Source organism: Oncorhynchus keta, chromosome 7 (genome assembly GCF_023373465.1).
Source record: "Oncorhynchus keta strain PuntledgeMale-10-30-2019 chromosome 7, Oket_V2, whole genome shotgun sequence".
Lineage (NCBI taxonomy): Eukaryota > Metazoa > Chordata > Actinopteri > Salmoniformes > Salmonidae > Oncorhynchus > Oncorhynchus keta.
The window spans coordinates 39,517,864-39,535,874 of record NC_068427.1 but is presented as its reverse complement, the minus strand read 5'-3'; the positions used below and the strand labels follow the sequence as shown (position 1 = coordinate 39,535,874).

Genomic DNA, 18,011 nt, shown 5'->3' with positions numbered 1-18,011 from the left:
GGTGGTGTGATGGTGCTTTGCTCGTAACAGTCAGTGATTTATTTATAATTAAAGGCACACTTAACCAGCATGGCTACCACAGCATTCTGCAGCGATATGCCATCCCATCGGGCTTGCGCTTAGTGGGACTATAATTTGTTTTTCAACAGGACAATGACGCAAACACACCTCCAGGCTGTATAAGGGCTATTTGACCAAGATAGAGAGAGATGGAGTGTTGCATCAGATGACCTGGCCTTCACAATCACCTGACCTCAACCCAATTGAGTTGGTTTGGGATGAGTTGGACCGCAGAGTGAACGAAAAGCAGCCAACAAGTACTCAGCATATGTGGGAACTCATTCAAGACTGTTGGAAAAGCATTCCAGGTGAAGCAGGTTGAGAGAATGCCAAGAGTGTTCAAAACTGTCATCAAGGCAAAGGGTGGTAACTTTGAAGAATCTCAAATAACAAATACATGTTACATGTTCAATACATGTGAAACCATATTTTTGTTATTTTGGTTACTACATGATTCCATATGTGTTATTTCATAGTTTTGATGTCTTAAAATTAAGAAAAACCCTTGATTGAGTAGGTTTGTCCAAACTTTTGAATTGTACTGTATATGTGTTTGTTTATGTCTCAGAACATCAATAATGCAGCCAGGGGTTTGGACGGTTGTCCAAATGTGCTTCTTAGATCAAATCCAAATCAAATGTATTTATAAAGCCCTTCGTACATCAGCTGATATCTCAAAGTGCTGTACAGAAACCCAGCCTAAAACCCCAAACAGCAAGCAATGCAGGTGTAGAAGCACGGTGGCTAGGAAAAACTCCCTAGAAAGGCCAAAACCTAGGAAGGAACCAGGCTATGTGGGGTGGCCAGTCCTCTTCTGGCTGTGCCGGGTGGAGATTATAACAGAACATGTTCAAATGTTCATAAATGACCAGCATGGTCAAATAATAATAATCACAGTAGTTGTGGAGGGTGCAGCAAGTCAGCACCTCAGGAGTAAATAGATGCAGATTTGACTGTGTATTATGTATTTAAAACCCAGCACAGGGAGTGGAGAACAGAACAGAAAGCCAAGACAAGACAAACCAGAAACAACAACAGCCTTCAGTGACACCCTTCTTATTCTCATCAAACAATTACTGCAGAAACACCACCTTACAGTCTGAACACTAGTCTACCAGAATACGATGTGCACTTTGTCCCTGTTTAGATTAGGGGGTAGTGCTGGAGGGAGGAGGGTTTGGGAAAATAGCTTTTTTTTTATAACAGCAATAAATATATTCCCTCCCCACTGTCTCTGCCGATTCACTTACTTCTGACTGACAGTCTCATGACACAGGAGCTGGAGGGGACACTAACACAATGTTCTGGGTCTCATGACACAGGAGCTGAGGGAACACTAACACAATGTTCTGAGAACACCAGTCAGCCCTGTTCACACTGTAGTGTAGACACACCAACACACACACACGCACACACCAACACACACACACACACACACCAACACACACACATACGCACACGTTTTCTTCCACTTCAGCATGCTTTGCAGCCATGGACGTATAGATTACACCCCCACACAGTGAGGCAGCGCCTGCTTGCCTCTTGGGCTCTGAGCTAATATTAGGAAGTGGGAACTAAACATACACATGCTACTGTGAAGGGAGGAGACAGACTGATATGAGGAGAGCGGGGGAGGATAGGAGGGGGGAAAAGAGTGCTGATCAGAAAGAGAGAGAGAAAAGAGAGAGAGAGGGAGAAGAGAGAGAGAGAGGGAGGGAGAAAAGAGAGAGATGTGTACATGTCCTCAGTGAAAACAATGTACTGAGCAAATGTCAAATTGGCTGCTATACAAATAGATGGAAAGTGGTGTTGGGGAAAAAATACAATATTATAAAATCCATGTACACAAACAACAAGTGTGCGTTTAAAATTTGCAAAAAAACACATTTTTCCACAGGGCCGTGGGGTGAGACAGGGATGCAGCTTAAACTCCACCCTCTTCTACATATCAACAAATTGGAGAAAAATGGCATTCTATGCCATCAAAAGGAACATAACATTTGACATACCAATTAGGATCTGGATAAAAAAAATACTTGAAACGGTTATAGAACCCATTACCCTTTATGGTTGAGAGGTATTGGGTTTGCTCACCAACCAATAATTCACTAAATGGAACAAACACCAAATTGAGAGACTGCATGCAAAATTCTGCAAAAATATCCTCTGTGTACAACGTAAAACACAAAATAATGCATGCAGAGCAGAATTAGGCCGATAACCGCTAATTATCAAGATCCAGAAAAGAGCCGTTAAATTCTACAACCACCTAAAAGGAAGCGATTCCCAAACCTTCCATAACAAAGCCATCACCTACAGAGAGATGAACCTGGAGAAGAGTCCCCTAAGCAAGCTGGTCCTGGGGCTCTGTTCACAAACACAAACCCCACTGAGCCCCAGGACAGCAACACAATCATGAGAAAACAAAAGATAATTCTTCCAATGTGTCAAATAATTAACAACAAAAAAAACAGAGCAAACTAGAATGCTATTTGTCCCTAAACAGAGAGTACACAGTGGCAGAATACCTGACCACTGTGACTGACCCACAATGAAGGAAAGCTTTGACTATGTACAGACTCAGAGAACATACGGTGGCCTATGTGCTCACTGCTCACAAAATGAGGTGGAAACTGAGCTGCACTTCCTAACCTCCTGCCAAATGTATGACCATATTAGAGACACATATTTCCCTCAGATTACACAGATCCACAAAGAATTTGAAAACAAACCTGATTTTGATAAACTCCCATTGTAAATACAAATACCATTGTAAATACAACCCATATTTATGTTTATTTATTTTCCCTTCTGTAATTTGCAAATGTCTATTATTTTGGAACTTGTGTGAATGTAATATTTACTGTTTATTTCACTTTTGTTTATCCATTTCACTTGCTTTGGCAATGTAAACATGTTTCCTATGCCAATATAGCCCCTTGAATTGAGTTGAGAGAGAATAAAGCCCCTTGATTTGAATTGAGAGAGAATAAAGCCCCTTGATTTGAATTGAGAGAGAATAAAGCCCCTTGAATTGAATTGAGAGAGAATAAAGCCCCTTGAATTGAATTGAGAGAGAATAAAGCCCCTTGAATTCAATTGAGAGAGAATAAAGCCCCATGAATTCAATTGAGAGAATAAAGCCCCTTGAATTCAATTGAGAGAGAATAAAGCCCCATGAATTCAATTGAGAGAGAATAAAGCCCCTTGAATTCAATTGAGAGAGAATAAAGCCCCTTGAATTGAATTGAGAGAGAATGAAGCCCCATGAATTGAATTGAGAGATAATAAAGCCCCTTGAATTCAATTGAGAGAGAATAAAGCCCCATGAATTGAATTGAGAGAGAATAAAGCCCCATGAATTGAATTGAGAGAGAATAAAGCCCCATGAATTGAATTGAGAGAGAATAAAGCCCCATGAATTGAATTGAGAGAGAATAAAGCCCCATGAATTGAATTGAGAGAGAATAAAGCCCCATGAATTCGAATTGAGAGAGACAGAGTGAGAGAGAGAAATAGCCCGTTCAGGACTTTGATGAGGAATGCGGTAAGATAACTGCACTTGTTTTGATTTATGTTGTGATTGATTTGTAATTTTATCAGTAGCTTTTGAATTTAATTTGTTGTAATGTGAAATTGTAAATGGTTTGTGTCATGTTGATCAATGGGTTTCCCCTGGTTAAATAAAGGTTAAATTAATAAAACAATAAGAGTCTTTGATCAAAGTGAAAGCAGAGAGAAGAGTAGAAAACAGAGAAGAGAGAGAAAGGGGTCTGGGCTTGTCCACATGGTGAAATATCACACCCATTCATTATCTCATTTACTGAAGAGGCCTATAGACATGTGTTATGGATTCATTATCTCATTTACTGAAGAGGCCTATAGACATGTGTTATGGATTCATTATCTCATTTACTGAAGAGGCCTATAGACATGTGTTATGGTTTCATTATCTCATTTACTGAAGAGGCCTATGGAAATGTGTTATGGATTCATTATCTCATTTACTGAAGAGGCCTATGGAAATGTGTTATGGATTCATTATCTCATTTACTGAAGAGGCCTATAGACATGTGTTATGGATTCAGGTACAAACTCTCTGTTTAGATAGTGGATGAGATATACCTTCACACACACGACTGGCACCACCTGGCATCTGTAAGGTCAGAACAATTAAACACAGCCTCCCCCTCCCTCCCCTCCCCCCTCTAGTAATGTGTTGTAGCAGGTGTTCCCTGTGGTCTAAGACCAGTAGATTTAGCTTGTCCTTTCAACACAACGCCTTCTCATGTAATCTCATAGCCCACTAATTCCTGCTTTGTTTGGCTCTTCGGCTTTTAGAAGTCATGTTTGTCTCGGAGGACATTGTTGTATTATTCATTTGACGTTGGGTGAGAGGGGTAGGGGAGGGATGGGTGAGGATGGTAGGGGAGGGCAGGGTGAGAGGGGTAGGGGAGGGCTGAGTGAGGATGGTAGGGGAGGGCTGGGTCAGAGGGTAGGGGAGGGATGGGTGAGAGGGGTAGGGGAGGGATGGGTGAGGATGGTAGGGGAGGGCAGGGTGAGAGGGGTAGGGGAGGGATGGGTGAGAGGGGTAGGGGAGGGCTGGGTGAGAGGGGTAGGGGAGGGCAGGGTGAGAGGGGTAGGGGAGGGATGGGTGAGAGGGGTAGGGGAGGGCTGGGTGAGAGGGGTAGGGGAGGGCTGGGTGAGAGGGGTAGGGGAGGGCTGGGTGAGAGGGGTAGGGGAGGGTTGGGTGAGAGGGGAGGGATGGGTGAGAGGGGTAGGGGAGGGCTGGGTGAGGATGGTAGGGAGGGAGGGTAGGGGTAGGGGAGGGATGGGTGAGAGGGGTAGGGGAGGGATGGGTGAGAGGGGTAGGGGAGGGATGGGTGAGAGGGGTAGGGGGGAGGGCAGGGTCAGAGGGGTAGGGAGGGCAGGGTCAGAGGGGTAGGGGAGGGATGGGTGAGAGGGGTAGGGGAGGGCTGGGTGAGAGGGGTAGGGGAGGGCTGGGTGAGTGGGGTAGGGGAGGGGTAGGGAGGAGGGTGAGAGGGGTAGGGGAGTGGAGGGTGAGAGGGGTAGGGGAGGGATGGGTGAGAGGGGTAGGGGAGGGCTGAGTGAGGATGGTAGGGGAGGGCTGGGTGAGGATGGTAGTGGAGGGCTGGGTGAGGATGGTAGTGGAGGGCTGGGTGAGAGGGGTAGGGGAGGACTGAGTGAGGATGGTAGTGGAGGGCTGGGTGAGAGGGGTAGGGGAGGACTGAGTGAGGATGGTAGTGGAGGGCTGGGTGAGAGGGGTAGGGGAGGACTGAGTGAGGATGGTAGGGGAGGGCTGGGTGAGGCTGGTAGTGGAGGGCTGAGTGAGGATGGTAGTGGAGGGCTGAGTGAGGATGGTAGTGGAGGGCTGAGTGAGGATGGTAGTGGAGGGCTGGATGAGAGGGGTAGGGGAAGGCAGATGAGAGGGGTGGGGGCAGGGATGGATGAGAGGGGTAGGGGCAGGGATGGATGAGAGGGGTGGGGGCAAACATGGATGAGAGGGGTAGGGGCAGGGATGGATGAGAGGGGTAGGGGCAGGGATGGATGAGAGGGGTAGGGGCAGGGATGGATGAGAGGGGTGGGGGCAGGGATGGATGAGAGGGGTAGGGGCAGGGATGGATGAGAGGGGTGGGGGCAGGGATGGATGAGAGGGGTGGGGGCAGGGATGGATGAGAGGGGTGGGGGCAGGGATGGATGAGAGGGGTGGGGGCAGGGATGGATGAGAGGGGTGGGGGCAGGGATGGATGGAAGTGTGTGTGTGAGGAATGGATATCAAACTCATAGAGAGAAGCTGGGACTAGATGGTACAAGTCTACCTCCCACTGGTACTGTGGTGTTACTGCACCTACTCTAGGCTACTGTGGTCTTCTTGTGTTGTGGATCATTATCATTCCCCACTCAACCTTGCCTCTAGCCTGGTTTGAAAAAACACATCTAGCCCCTTCCCCTTTTCCTAAAGCCTATTCATAAAGCCTATTCATAAAGCCTAACTCTGGAGAAAAAGCTGAAGGAATTAGATATTATATAGTTTACACCTATCTGATGCTTTCGTATAGTTGAATGTACCTTTATCACGTCTCTCTCTCCCCTCCCTCCTTCTGGTTGCTCTCCCCCTCCCATTCCCTCTCTTGCTCTCTTGCTCTCTCTCCCCATTTATCTCTCCACAGGTGGACTGGGAGAGTAATGGAAGTTTGGTGAAGAAGCTGTCTTCCATTAAGGAAGATGAGGAGGGTGATGAAGAGCAGAGCTCTGTGTCGCGTGCCCCTCGTTCACCTCGACGTCTGACCAGGGTTCTCAACTCGCCCCTGCGTTCGCCCCTGCTGCACCCTCGACCCTTCCGCCCTCCCTCAGAACACACCCGCCCCCCCACTCTGCAGATACCTGTGGTCAGCTTCAGCAGTGCGCCACTGGAGCTTAGTCCAAGGTAGGGAAAACACAGACTCAGTCATTCTACACACACACACAAATCACGCACACAACGTTTTGCAACCAATGGGTCGTTCCACGTAAATATACATTTTTCACCAATATTGAATTTTAAAATCCTGTTATATTAAATGAAGTGCCCTTTAATATAGACCACATGGAGAATACAATCAAATCAGATTTGTTTTGTTTTGTGAATGAAGGCTTGCTAAAGTGCTAAAATTCTGCATTTTGTCATGTCCCTTCGTCAACCCTGTTTCACTTCTAGGATGATTTCAACCCACTTAATCAAAAAATATCTCCAACATCATTGTAAAGTCCTAGTTAGTCTGTTGCTTTGACAAAGTCAAAGTCTGAAGATGATTTATTTCATGTGATTAATGTCTGTCCCTCATTTTAAGGTCAACCCTGTTACATGAACTGAACTCGGTTTAATATGGTGAAACTATTCCTTTTTTTTTTTCTCAAAATAAAATGGAAGATCTAATAGTCAAATTATAGTGTACAAGCAGGTGAACTTGTTCTACTTTTTTTGTAAAATTTCTGGTGTTTTGTGGAAAACTGAGCGAGACGGAGTATAACACGTCAACCATTACTCATAAATAGACAGGCTAGAAATGTTTTAGCAATTACATTTTTGGGGTGAAGCTTACAGTCAATTTACACTCCCTGTTCCTCATAACAAGCTTCTATTCCCTCTGTAACGAGGATTTATGGCTGATTTAAGATTAAATCGTCAACCATGTTACAGTCAACCCTGATACGGTCAACCCTGCACTTAATATAGTATTGTTTTTATTTAACATCTCGAGATGGGAAATTCAGTTTTTTATGAAGTTGAACATGTGTTCTTTATGATAGAATGTTAAAATTATTATTATTTATTTTTTTGCAAGTTACACTCAAAAGGCACTGAATTGGTGGAACGGGTAGAGTAGAGAGGAGGAGAAATGGAAATGGGAGAGAAAAAGGGCTGAGGAAGCAGGGCTTCAATTGATGGAGCTCAACTTCCTCCACAACAATGTTGGTGTGTTTATTCATCTTTATTCCCCTCTTTCTCTCTCTCTCTCTCTCTCACTCTGCTCTCTCTCTCTCACTCACTCACTCTCTCTCACTCACTCACTCACTCTGCTCTCTCACTCACTCACTCACTCACTCACTCACTCACTCTGCTCTCTCTCACTCACTCACTCACTCACTCACTCACTCACTCTGCTCTCTCTCACTCACTCTGCTCTCTCTCACTCTGCTCTCTCACTCACTCTGCTCTCTCTCTCACTCACTCTGCTCTCTCACACTCTGCTCTCTCACACTCTGCTCTCTCTCACACTCTGCTCTCTCTCACACTCTGCTCTCTCTCACACTCTGCTCTCTCTCACTCTGCTCTCTCTCTCACTCACTCACTCCTCTCTCTCTCACTCACTCTGCTCTCTCTCTCACTCACTCTGCTCTCTCTCACTCACTCTGCTCTCTCTCACTCACTCTGCTCTCTCTCTCACTCACTCTGCTCTCTCTCACTCTGCTCTCTCTCACTCTGCTCTCTCTCACACTCTGCTCTCTCTCACACTCTGCTCTCTCACACTCTCTCTCTCTCACTCTGCTCTCTCTCTCACTCACTCACTCTGCTCTCTCTCTCACTCACTCTGCTCTCTCTCACTCTCTCTCTCTCTCTCACACTCTGCTCTCTCTCTCACTCACTCTCACACTCTGCTCTCTCTCTCTCTCACTCTGCTCTCTCTCACACTCTGCTCTCTCTCTCACTCTGCCTCTCTCACTCTGCTCTCTCTCTCTCTCACTCTGCTCTCTCTCACTCACTCTGCTCTCTCTCACTCACTCACTCTGCTCTCTCTCTCACTCTGCTCTCTCTCACACTCTGCTCTCTCTCACACTCACTCTGCTCTCTCTCACACTCACTCTGCTCTCTCTCACACTCACTCTGCTCTCTCACACTCTCTGCTCTCTCTCACTCTGCTCTCTCTCTCACTCTGCTCTCTCTCTCACTCACTCTGCTCTCTCTCTCACTCACTCTGCTCTCACTCACTCACTCACTCACTCACTCCACTCACTCTGCTCTCTCTCACTCACTCTGCTCTCTCTCTCACTCTGCTCTCTCTCTCACTCTGCTCTCTCTCTCACTCTGCTCTCTCTCTCACTCTGCTCTCTCTCTCACTCTCTCTCTCTCTCTCTTTCTAGGTTTGTGGATGGTATTGAGACAGAGAGCAGTGTGAACTCCTCCCAGAAGTTTGAGTTTAGCTCCAGGCTGGTACACAGTGGTCAACCATCCCCAGGACTAGGTAATACAAAGTGTTGTAGCGATTCCTATGTTGTTGATGTAAAGAATATTTGTTGGTCCGTGATGTGTAATGAGGAGCAACCCGACGCTGCACTTGACACATTTATGAAATTGCTTATCCCAGTTACTAATAAGCATGCAACCATTAAGAAAATGAGTGAAGAGGAATTGGAAAACAGTGTGGTTGAGAGGGATGAGGCAAAATAAATAGTAATACATACTGCACATTGAGAAATCATGTGACTAAACTGAATCAAAAGAAGACAAATGACATAAGGAATGATAGTAAAAAGCTTTGGAGCACCTTAAATTAAATGTTGGCCAAAAAGGAAAACTCTGCTCCATCATTCATTGAATCAGATGCCTCATTCATTACAAACCCCACTGATATTGACAACTACTTTATTGATTTTTTTCATTGGCAAGATTAGCAAACTTAGGCATGACATGCCAGCAACAAACGCTGACACTACACATCCAAGTATATCTGACCAAATTAAGAAAGACAAGCATTGTAATTTTGAATTCCGTAAAGTAAGTGTGGAAGAGGTGAAAAAAATGGCTGTCTATCAACAATGACAAGCCTACTAGAAAGTGTGTGCCCTCAGGCCTGGAGGGAGCAAAAGTTATTCCCCTACCTAAGGATAGTAAAGCCCTCTTTACTGGCTCAAATAGCCTGTTAATAACCCTTTGTATACTTTTGGGGGGAAAAATGGTATTTGACCAGATACAATGCTATTTTACATTAAACAAATTGACAACAAACTTTCAGCATGCTTATAGGAAAGGACATTCAACAAGCACATCACTTACACAAATTATTGATGACTGGCTGAGAGAAATTGATGCTAAAAAAGATTGTGGGGGCTGTTTTGTTAGACTTTGGTGCGGCTTTTGACATTATCGATCATAGTCGGTTGCTGGAAAAACTTGTGTTATGGCTTTACACCCCCTGCTATATTGTGGATAAAGAGTTACCTGTCTAACAGAACATAGGGTGTTCTTTAATGGAAGCCTCTCAAACAAAATCCAGGTAGAATCAGGAATTCCCCAGGGCAGCTGTCTATGCCCCTTACTTTTTTCAATCTTTACTAACAACATACCACTTGCTTTGAGCATAGCCAGTGTGTCTATGTACAGTTGAAGTCAGAAGTGTACATACACTTAGGTTGGCGTCATTAAAACTCGTTTTTCAACCACTCACAAAATTCTTGTTAACAAACTATAGTTTTGGCAAGTCATTTAGGACATCTACTTTGTGCATGACACAAGTAATTTTTCCAACAATTGTTTACAGACAGATTATTTCACTTATAATTCACTGTATCACAATTTCAGTGGGTCAGAAGTTTACATACACTAAGTTGACAGAGCCTTTAAACAGCTTAGAAAATTACAGAAAATGTTGTTGTGGCTTTAAAAGCTTCTGATTGACATCATTTGAGCCAATTGGAGGTGTACCTGTGGATGTATTTCAAGGCCTACCTTCAAACTCAGTGTCTCTTTGCTTGACATCATGGGTAAATCCAAAGAAATCGGCCAAGACCTCAGAAAAACAATTGTAGACCTCCACATGTCTGGTTCATCCTTGTGAGAAATTTCCAAACGCCTGAAGGTACCACGTTCATTTGTACAAACAATAGTACGCAAGTATAAACACCATGGGACCATGCAGCCATCATACCGCTCAGGAAGGAGACTCATTCTGTCTCCTAGAGATGAACGTACTTTGGTGCGAAAAGTGCAAATCAATCTCAGAACAACAGCAAAGGACCTTGTGAAGATGCTGGAGGCAACAGGTACAAAAGTATCTATATCCACAGTAAAACAAGTTCTATATCGACAAAACCTGAAAGGCCACTCAGCAAGGAAGAAGCCACTGCTCCAAAACCACCATAAAAAAGCCAGACTACGGTTTGCAACTGCACATGGGGACAAACATCATACTTTTTGGAGAAATGTCCTCTGGTCTGATGAAACAAAAATAGAACTGTTTGGCCATAATGACCATCGTTATGTTTGGAGGAAAAAGAGGGATGCTTGCAAGCCGAAGAACACCATCCCAAACGTGAAGCACGGCGGTGGCAGCATCATGTCGTGGGGGTGCTTTGCTGCAGGAGGGACTGGTGCACTTCACAAAATAAATGACATCATGAGGCAGGAAAATTATGTGGATATATTGAAGCAACATCTCAAGACATCAGTCAGGAAGTTAAAGCTTGGTCGCAAATGGGTCTTCCAAATGGACAATGACCCCAAGCATACTTCCAAAGTTGTGGCAAAATGGCTTAAGGACAACAAAGTCAAGGTATTGGAGTGGCCATCACAAAGCCCTGACCTCAATCCTATAGACAATTTGTGGGTAGAACTGAAAAAGATTGTGCGAGCAAGGAGGCCTACAAACCTGACTCAGTTACACCAGCTCTGTCAGGAGGAATGGGTCAAAATACACCCAACTTATTGTGGGAAGCTTGAGCAAGGCTACCTGAAACGTTTGACCCAAGTTAAACAAAATAAAGGCAATGCTACCGAATACTAATTGAGTGTATGTAAACTTCTGACCCAATGGGAATGTGATGAAAGAAATAAAAGCTGAAATAAATCTCTCTACCATTATTCTGACATTTCACATTCTTAAAATAAAGTGGCGATCCTAATTGACCTAAAACAGGGTAATTTTTACTAGGATTAAATGCCAGGAATTGTGAAAAACTGAGTTTAAATGTCTTTGACTAAGGTGTATGTAAACTTCCAACGTCAACTGTATGCGGATGACTCAACACTATACACGTCAGCTACCACAGCGACTGAAATGACTCAACACTATACACGTCAGCTACCACAGCGACTGAAATGACTCAACACTTAGAGCTGCAGTTAGTTTCAGAGTGGGTGGCAAGGAATAAGTTAGTCCTAAATATTTCAAAAACTAAAAGCGTTGTATTTGGGATAAATCATTCACTAAACCCTGAACCTCAACTAAATCTTGAAATTAGTCATGTGGTAATTGAGCAAGTTGAGGAGACTAAATTGCTTGGAGTAACCCTGTAAACTATCATGTTAAACTTGGAGTAACCCTGTAAACTATTGTTAAGTGTCATGGTCAAAACATATTGATACAACAGTAGTTAGGATCGGGAGAAGTCTGTCCATAATAAAGTGCTGCTCTACCTTCTTAACAGCACTAGTTTTGTCGAACATGGACCACAGTTCAGCCGTGTGGTCATGTGCCACAAAGAGGAACATAGAAAATTGCAATTGGCTGAGAACAGGGCAGCACGGCTGGCCCTTGTATGTACAGAGAGCTAACAATAATATGCATGTCAATCTCTCCGGGCTCAAAGTGGAGTAGAGATTGACTTCACCACTACTTGTATTTGTGAGAGGTATTGACATGTTGAATGCACCAAGATGTCTGTTTGAACTACTGGCACACAGCTCAGACACCCATGCATACCCTACAAGACGGGGGCGGGGTAGCCTAGTGGTTAGAGCGTTGGACTAGTAACCGGAAGGTTGCAAGTTCAAACCCCCGAGCTGACAAGGTACAAATCTGTCGTTCTGCCCCTGAACAGGCAGTTAATCCACTGTTCCTAGGCCGTCATTGAAAATAAGAATGTGTTCTTAACTGACTTGCCTAGTTAAATAAAAATACATTTAAAAAAAATGTCACCAGAGGTCTCGTCACAGTCTCCAAGTCCAGAACAGACTATGGGAGGCGCACAGTACGACATAGAGCCATGACTACATGGAACATTATTCCACAGTACGACATAGAGCCATGACTACATGGAACTCTATTCCACATCAAGTAACTCATGCAAGCAGTAGAATTTGAATTAAAAACAGATAAAAATACTGGTGGATATATAACAGTGGAGGACTGTGAAGCAACACAAACAGGCACAGACGCATGATAACATACACACGTACAAATGGATTTTGTGTTGTAGTAATGTGGTAATAGAGTAGGGGCCTGAGGGCACACACTTGATATGTTGTGACATCTGTTGTGAATGTATTGTAATGTTTTTAAAATGCCTTAATTTAGCTGGACTACAAGAAGAGTAGCTGCTGCCTTGGCAGGAACTAATGGGGATCCATAATAAATACAAATACAATCTTCTCCCCACTAGTCTGTTGCTGCTCTCACTATCCAACACATATTTTAACAAGGAACTTACATCTCTGTGTGTGTGTGTGTGTGTGTGTGTGTGTGTGTGTGTGTGTGTGTGTGTGTGTAGGGATCCTGGAGCAGTCAGATATCAAGCAGAGTGTTTCTAAGCTGAGTGACGAGGTGAGAGGTTGTAGTTAGGTATCCTAGAATCCATATGAATCTTACAACATAAACACACAGTAACATAACACGTAAAACACCTAACTCTCAAGTGTCTGTCCGTCTTGTCCACAGATGAGCACTCTCTCCCAGCAAGTCTCTCATCTCAGCCAGGAGCTAAAGGAAATGACCCGCCTGCTCCGGCCCCTCCTCCTTGTGGCGCCTCAGCCAATCCTGACAGCCATAACGCCCAGCCTGACTCCACCCCCCAGCAGTGCCAACAAACCGTCCTCCAACACACCTCTGGTGGTCCCACCTCCAGCCCCGCCCTGCTCCCCGTCGCCCCACCCCCAACAAACGCAGTCCTGCTCACTATTGGACATGGACAGTACTGACACGGGGAACGTGGGCTTGCCAAGTTGCCTCCTCCCAACACCCCCTCCACAGAGGCCTCCAGCCCAGACCCAGTCTCCAATCTCCCCAGAGAGAAGTTCTAAGGACTTACCCCACTCCAACCCCCTTCCCCTGGGACAGAAGACATGAGGGGGTCACCCCACCTCTCCAACCACACCACCTCTAGCAACAGTTTCCTTCCCTCTGCCCAGGACAGATGTACCCTAGCCTCTGGCACCATGTCCCCCTCCCCCTCCCTCTCTTTCTCCTTGTCCCTATCCTCCTCCCCCTCCTGCTCTCCCTGCCAGGGTCCCCATCACTCACGATCTGGCAGCCACAGCAGGGGCCTGCTCCCCCCGCCCCCCTCCCAGGAGGACAACACGCCCCCGCCTTCCTCCCATTGCTCCGCTCCTCCGTCACTCAGCTCCTCACCTGGAGACCATAAGCTGAAGTTGGTCTTCCCCTCTTCCTACTCCACTCCCCTCATCCCTCCCCTCCCCTCTCCTTACCCCTCGACCCTCTCCCTGGGCCCGTTCTCCCTGGACTCTCTGAGGGGGGAGACGCAGGGGGGCACCAGGCTGGAGGCAGGACACCTGGCGCTGGAGATGCAGGAGAGGGGAGGAGAGAGGGGGGAGAGACGCTCCCAGATGATGGAGCACATCAGCTACATGGACGAGGAAGGGCCAGCTCTGTGACAGAGAGGCAGATGACATGCAAGAAGAAACAGCAGAGACAGAATGAAGAGAAGAGAGGAGAGTATGTAGCCCGCTCGTCCAGAATGCAACATTGAACCTGTGAGACAGACAGGCAGACAGACAGAGATCAAAATGACTATAGGTGGAAACCAATAGCATCACTGAAAAATACCCCACCAGGACAGTAGCAAGACACCAGTTCTAACAGTACTCTGATCAGGCACTCTGGTCATGTTAAAACAACACATCCTCCTCATCTATGGACTTCATGATGTCATAAGTGAAATGTGCATCCCTAATCCTCTTCTGGCCAAATGTTCCCAACCAACCACCCCTTCATGACATCACAGACAGTACATAGGACTGAGAATGTAAACTCTAGTTCAACCTCTGTTATGTGGTTTCAAAATTATACTAACATCTATTGCTTGAATATCAACCACGGCTGACTTCAAATGAGGAGTTCATTTAACTTCAACTTAATGTTTCTTCAGAGTTTCTCTGCTACTTGTTATATGGGGGTGATTTGTTACATACATCTCCACAAAGAACACACACACTTGCACTGTGGTCTTACATTATGTGACATCCTATAAGTCTCAATCCAGCCTACACACACAATCAGTTCTGTCCCTCCAACAAGTGGCCATATTCAACACAAGACAATCAGTGAGCTTACAAAACACATGGAACCAACCAAAACATGAAGACAACACCGCAGTAGGTCTGGAGGTAGAAGGGAGGGAGCCGGTGTGCCACAGAGGCCAGGTTTAGGTTTAAGAAGCCATGCATACGGGTGGGTGAGTGGAATATACAGTAGGTCTATGAGTGACAACCAGACTGTACAGTGAATGAGTTCCCACATCAAGTCCAGCTTTAGGCATCCAGCCATTCGTGCCTTCTCCTTGGAACACACACACTGCTAGTCGTATACATCATATTGTCCACACCTGGTGATTATGTTGTGATTTACCGTTGACCATTAAGCCATTGACCATTACGAACGCCTCACTTTTATTTTGAAAGTAATTTATTTTATGTAGAATGTGTGTTAAAATCTCCTGTTGGATTCGGGTGTTCTGGCCTTTTTTCGTCCATCGCTAGTTCAACCAGAGACATCTCAGCGTCATATCAAAGCCCACACGCACCAACACAAGCACACCAGTGGAGGCTGCTGAGGGGAGGATGGCTAATAATGGCTGGAATGGCATAAATGGAATAAAACACATTTTATATCGTTCCATTCACTCCATTCCATCCATTAAACTCAATTCAAACCATTATTATGAGCCGTCCTCGCCTCAGCTGCCTCCACTGAAGCACGCACGGACACACACATGTGCGCACGCACACACATGCACGCACGCGCACACACACACACGCACACCTGCCATGTCCGCAGCATCAGCTGCATCCCATGTTTAAGTGTCAACCTCTGGATGACACAGGTTTATCCTACAAAGACACAATGCTCAGACATTGCTGAAGTGGTCAGAGGACTAACTGTATTAGCATTGTCTGGTGCTCGGTGTACTAGGTGCACTAGAGTTGTTTTGGGGGGCACAGTCAGATTGAGATACTGGTTTCTATTTTCTGTAATGGGCTGAGGATGAGGCTGAGGATGAGTCTGGGGATGAGGCTGGAGATGAGGCTGAGGATGAGGCTGGGGATGAGACTGAGGCTGAGACTGAGGATGAGACTCAGGATGAGGCTGGGGATGAGACTGAGGCTGAGGATGAGAATGAGGATGAGACTGAGACTGAGGCTGAGGCTGAGGATGCGTGGAGATGTGTTGGAGGAGTGGCACACAAAGGGTGCAGGTCAGGGGTCAAGATGTGAATGCTTGTCACAGCTAACTGCATGAGGAATGTGCTTGTTTCAGAACGAGGGGAGAGGGGGTTGGGTTTACTGTGCTGCCAGAGGTTTGGACAGGCTTAAGATGTATTTTATTAACTCTTACCAACTTTACCAGAAACACGATACAACAATAAAAAAAGTGTTGTTTTATAAGATCCGACTCTTTGATGTGATGTTCAGTGGTTTCACATCCCAGTTCCAAGTTGATTTAATCAACCAGGGGTAATACCCTTGTAACCAGTGAACCTCCAACTGATGCACACGTTCAGTTGTCACACCCGGGACTCGTTTTTCACCTGCCCCACATTGATAAACAACTTTGCTGTACCTCCACCTTGTCAGAGGACAAAAAAAGACAGTACTCACTGACCAAGTCCATCTTTCAGGTCTGCATATATTTCAAAATGGTAAGATTCATTCTATCAGAGCTTCAGTAAGGTTTGAAATGTCAGGGAGAGGAAAAGTTTAGACGATTCTGAGGGGGGAGAACAAACCAAACGGCTAAAAGTAAAGAACATTTAACATTTTATCCTGTTATGGATCCATCTTAGAGCCTCCTGACAGACTAGAGAGTGTCAGAGTCACCCACTGACACTATAGTGACCCTCTACGGACCGGTTCAGAATCACCCACTGACACTATAGTGACCCTCTACAGGCCGGTTCAGAATCACCCACTGACACTATAGTGACCCTCTACAGGCCGGTTCAGAGTCACCCACTGACACTATAGTGAACCTCTACGGGCCGGTTCAGAGTCACCCACTGACACTATAGTGAACCTCTACGGGCCGGTTCAGAGTCACCCACTGACACTATAGTGACCCTCTACAGGCCGGTTCAGAGTCACCCACTGACACTATAGTGACCCTCTACAGGCCGGTTCAGAGTCACCCACTGACACTATAGTGACCCTCTACAGGCCGGTTCAGAGTCACCCACTGACACTATAGTGACCCTCTACGGGCCGGTTCAGAGTCACCCACTGACACTATAGTGACCCTCTACGGGCCAGTTCAGAGTCACTGACACTATAGTGACCCTCTACGGGCCGGTTCAGAGTCACCCACTGACACTATAGTGACCCTCTACGGGCCGGTTCAGAGTCACCCACTGACACTATAGTGACCCTCTACAGGCCGGTTCAGAGTCACCCACTGACACTATAGTGACCCTCTACAGGCCGGGCCAGTTCAGAGTCACCCACTGACACTATAGTGACCCTCTACGGGCCGGTTCAGAGTCACCCACTGACACTATAGTGATAGTGACCACTATAGTGACCCTACGGGCCAGTTCAGAGTCACTAACACTATAGTGACGCTCTACGGACCCTCTACGGGCCGGTTCAGAGTCACCCACTGACACTATAGTGACCCTCTACGGGCCGGTTCAGAGGACACTATAGTGTTCAGTTCAGAGTCACCCACTGACACTATAGTGACCCTCTACGGGCCAGTTCAGAGTCACTGACACTATAGTGACCCTCTACGGGCCGGTTCAGAGTCACCCACTGACACTATAGTGACCCTCTACGGGCCAGTTCAGAGTCACTAACACTATAGTGACGCTCTACGGGCCGGTTCAGAGTCACCCACTGACACTATAGTGACCCTCTACGGGCCGGTTCAGAGTCACCCACTGACACTATAGTGACCCTCTACAGGCCGGTTCAGAGTCACTGACACTATAGTGACCCTCTACGGCCGGTTCAGAGTCACTGACACTATAGTGACCCTCTACGGGCCGGTTCAGAGTCACCCACTGACACTATAGTGACCCTCTACGGGCCGGTTCAGTCACCCACTGACACTATAGTTCAGGAGTCAGTCACTGACACTATAGTGACCCTCTACGGGCCGGTTCAGAGTCACCCACTGACACTAGAGTGACCCTCTACGGGCCGGTTCAGAGTCACTGGCCAGTTAGTGAGAGTCAGTTCAGTCACCCACTGACACTATAGTGACCCTCTACAGGCCGGTTCAGAA

At 46.1% G+C, this 18,011-nt stretch overlaps 1 protein-coding gene across 1 annotated transcript in view; it reads left to right on the top strand.

Moving 5' to 3' along the window:
- Positions 1–17,204, top strand: part of LOC118386429 (potassium voltage-gated channel subfamily H member 8-like) — a 249,493-nt gene extending 232,289 nt beyond the window's left edge. Inside the window, exons 14-17 of the mRNA XM_052522876.1 lie at positions 6,252–6,508; positions 8,704–8,804; positions 13,048–13,100; positions 13,215–17,204. Coding sequence (XP_052378836.1) covers positions 6,252–6,508; positions 8,704–8,804; positions 13,048–13,100; positions 13,215–13,622 — 819 coding nt within the window. The 3' untranslated portion in view covers positions 13,623–17,204. The remainder of the gene's footprint in view (positions 1–6,251; positions 6,509–8,703; positions 8,805–13,047; positions 13,101–13,214) is intronic.
- Positions 17,205–18,011: the final 807 nt, after the last annotated feature.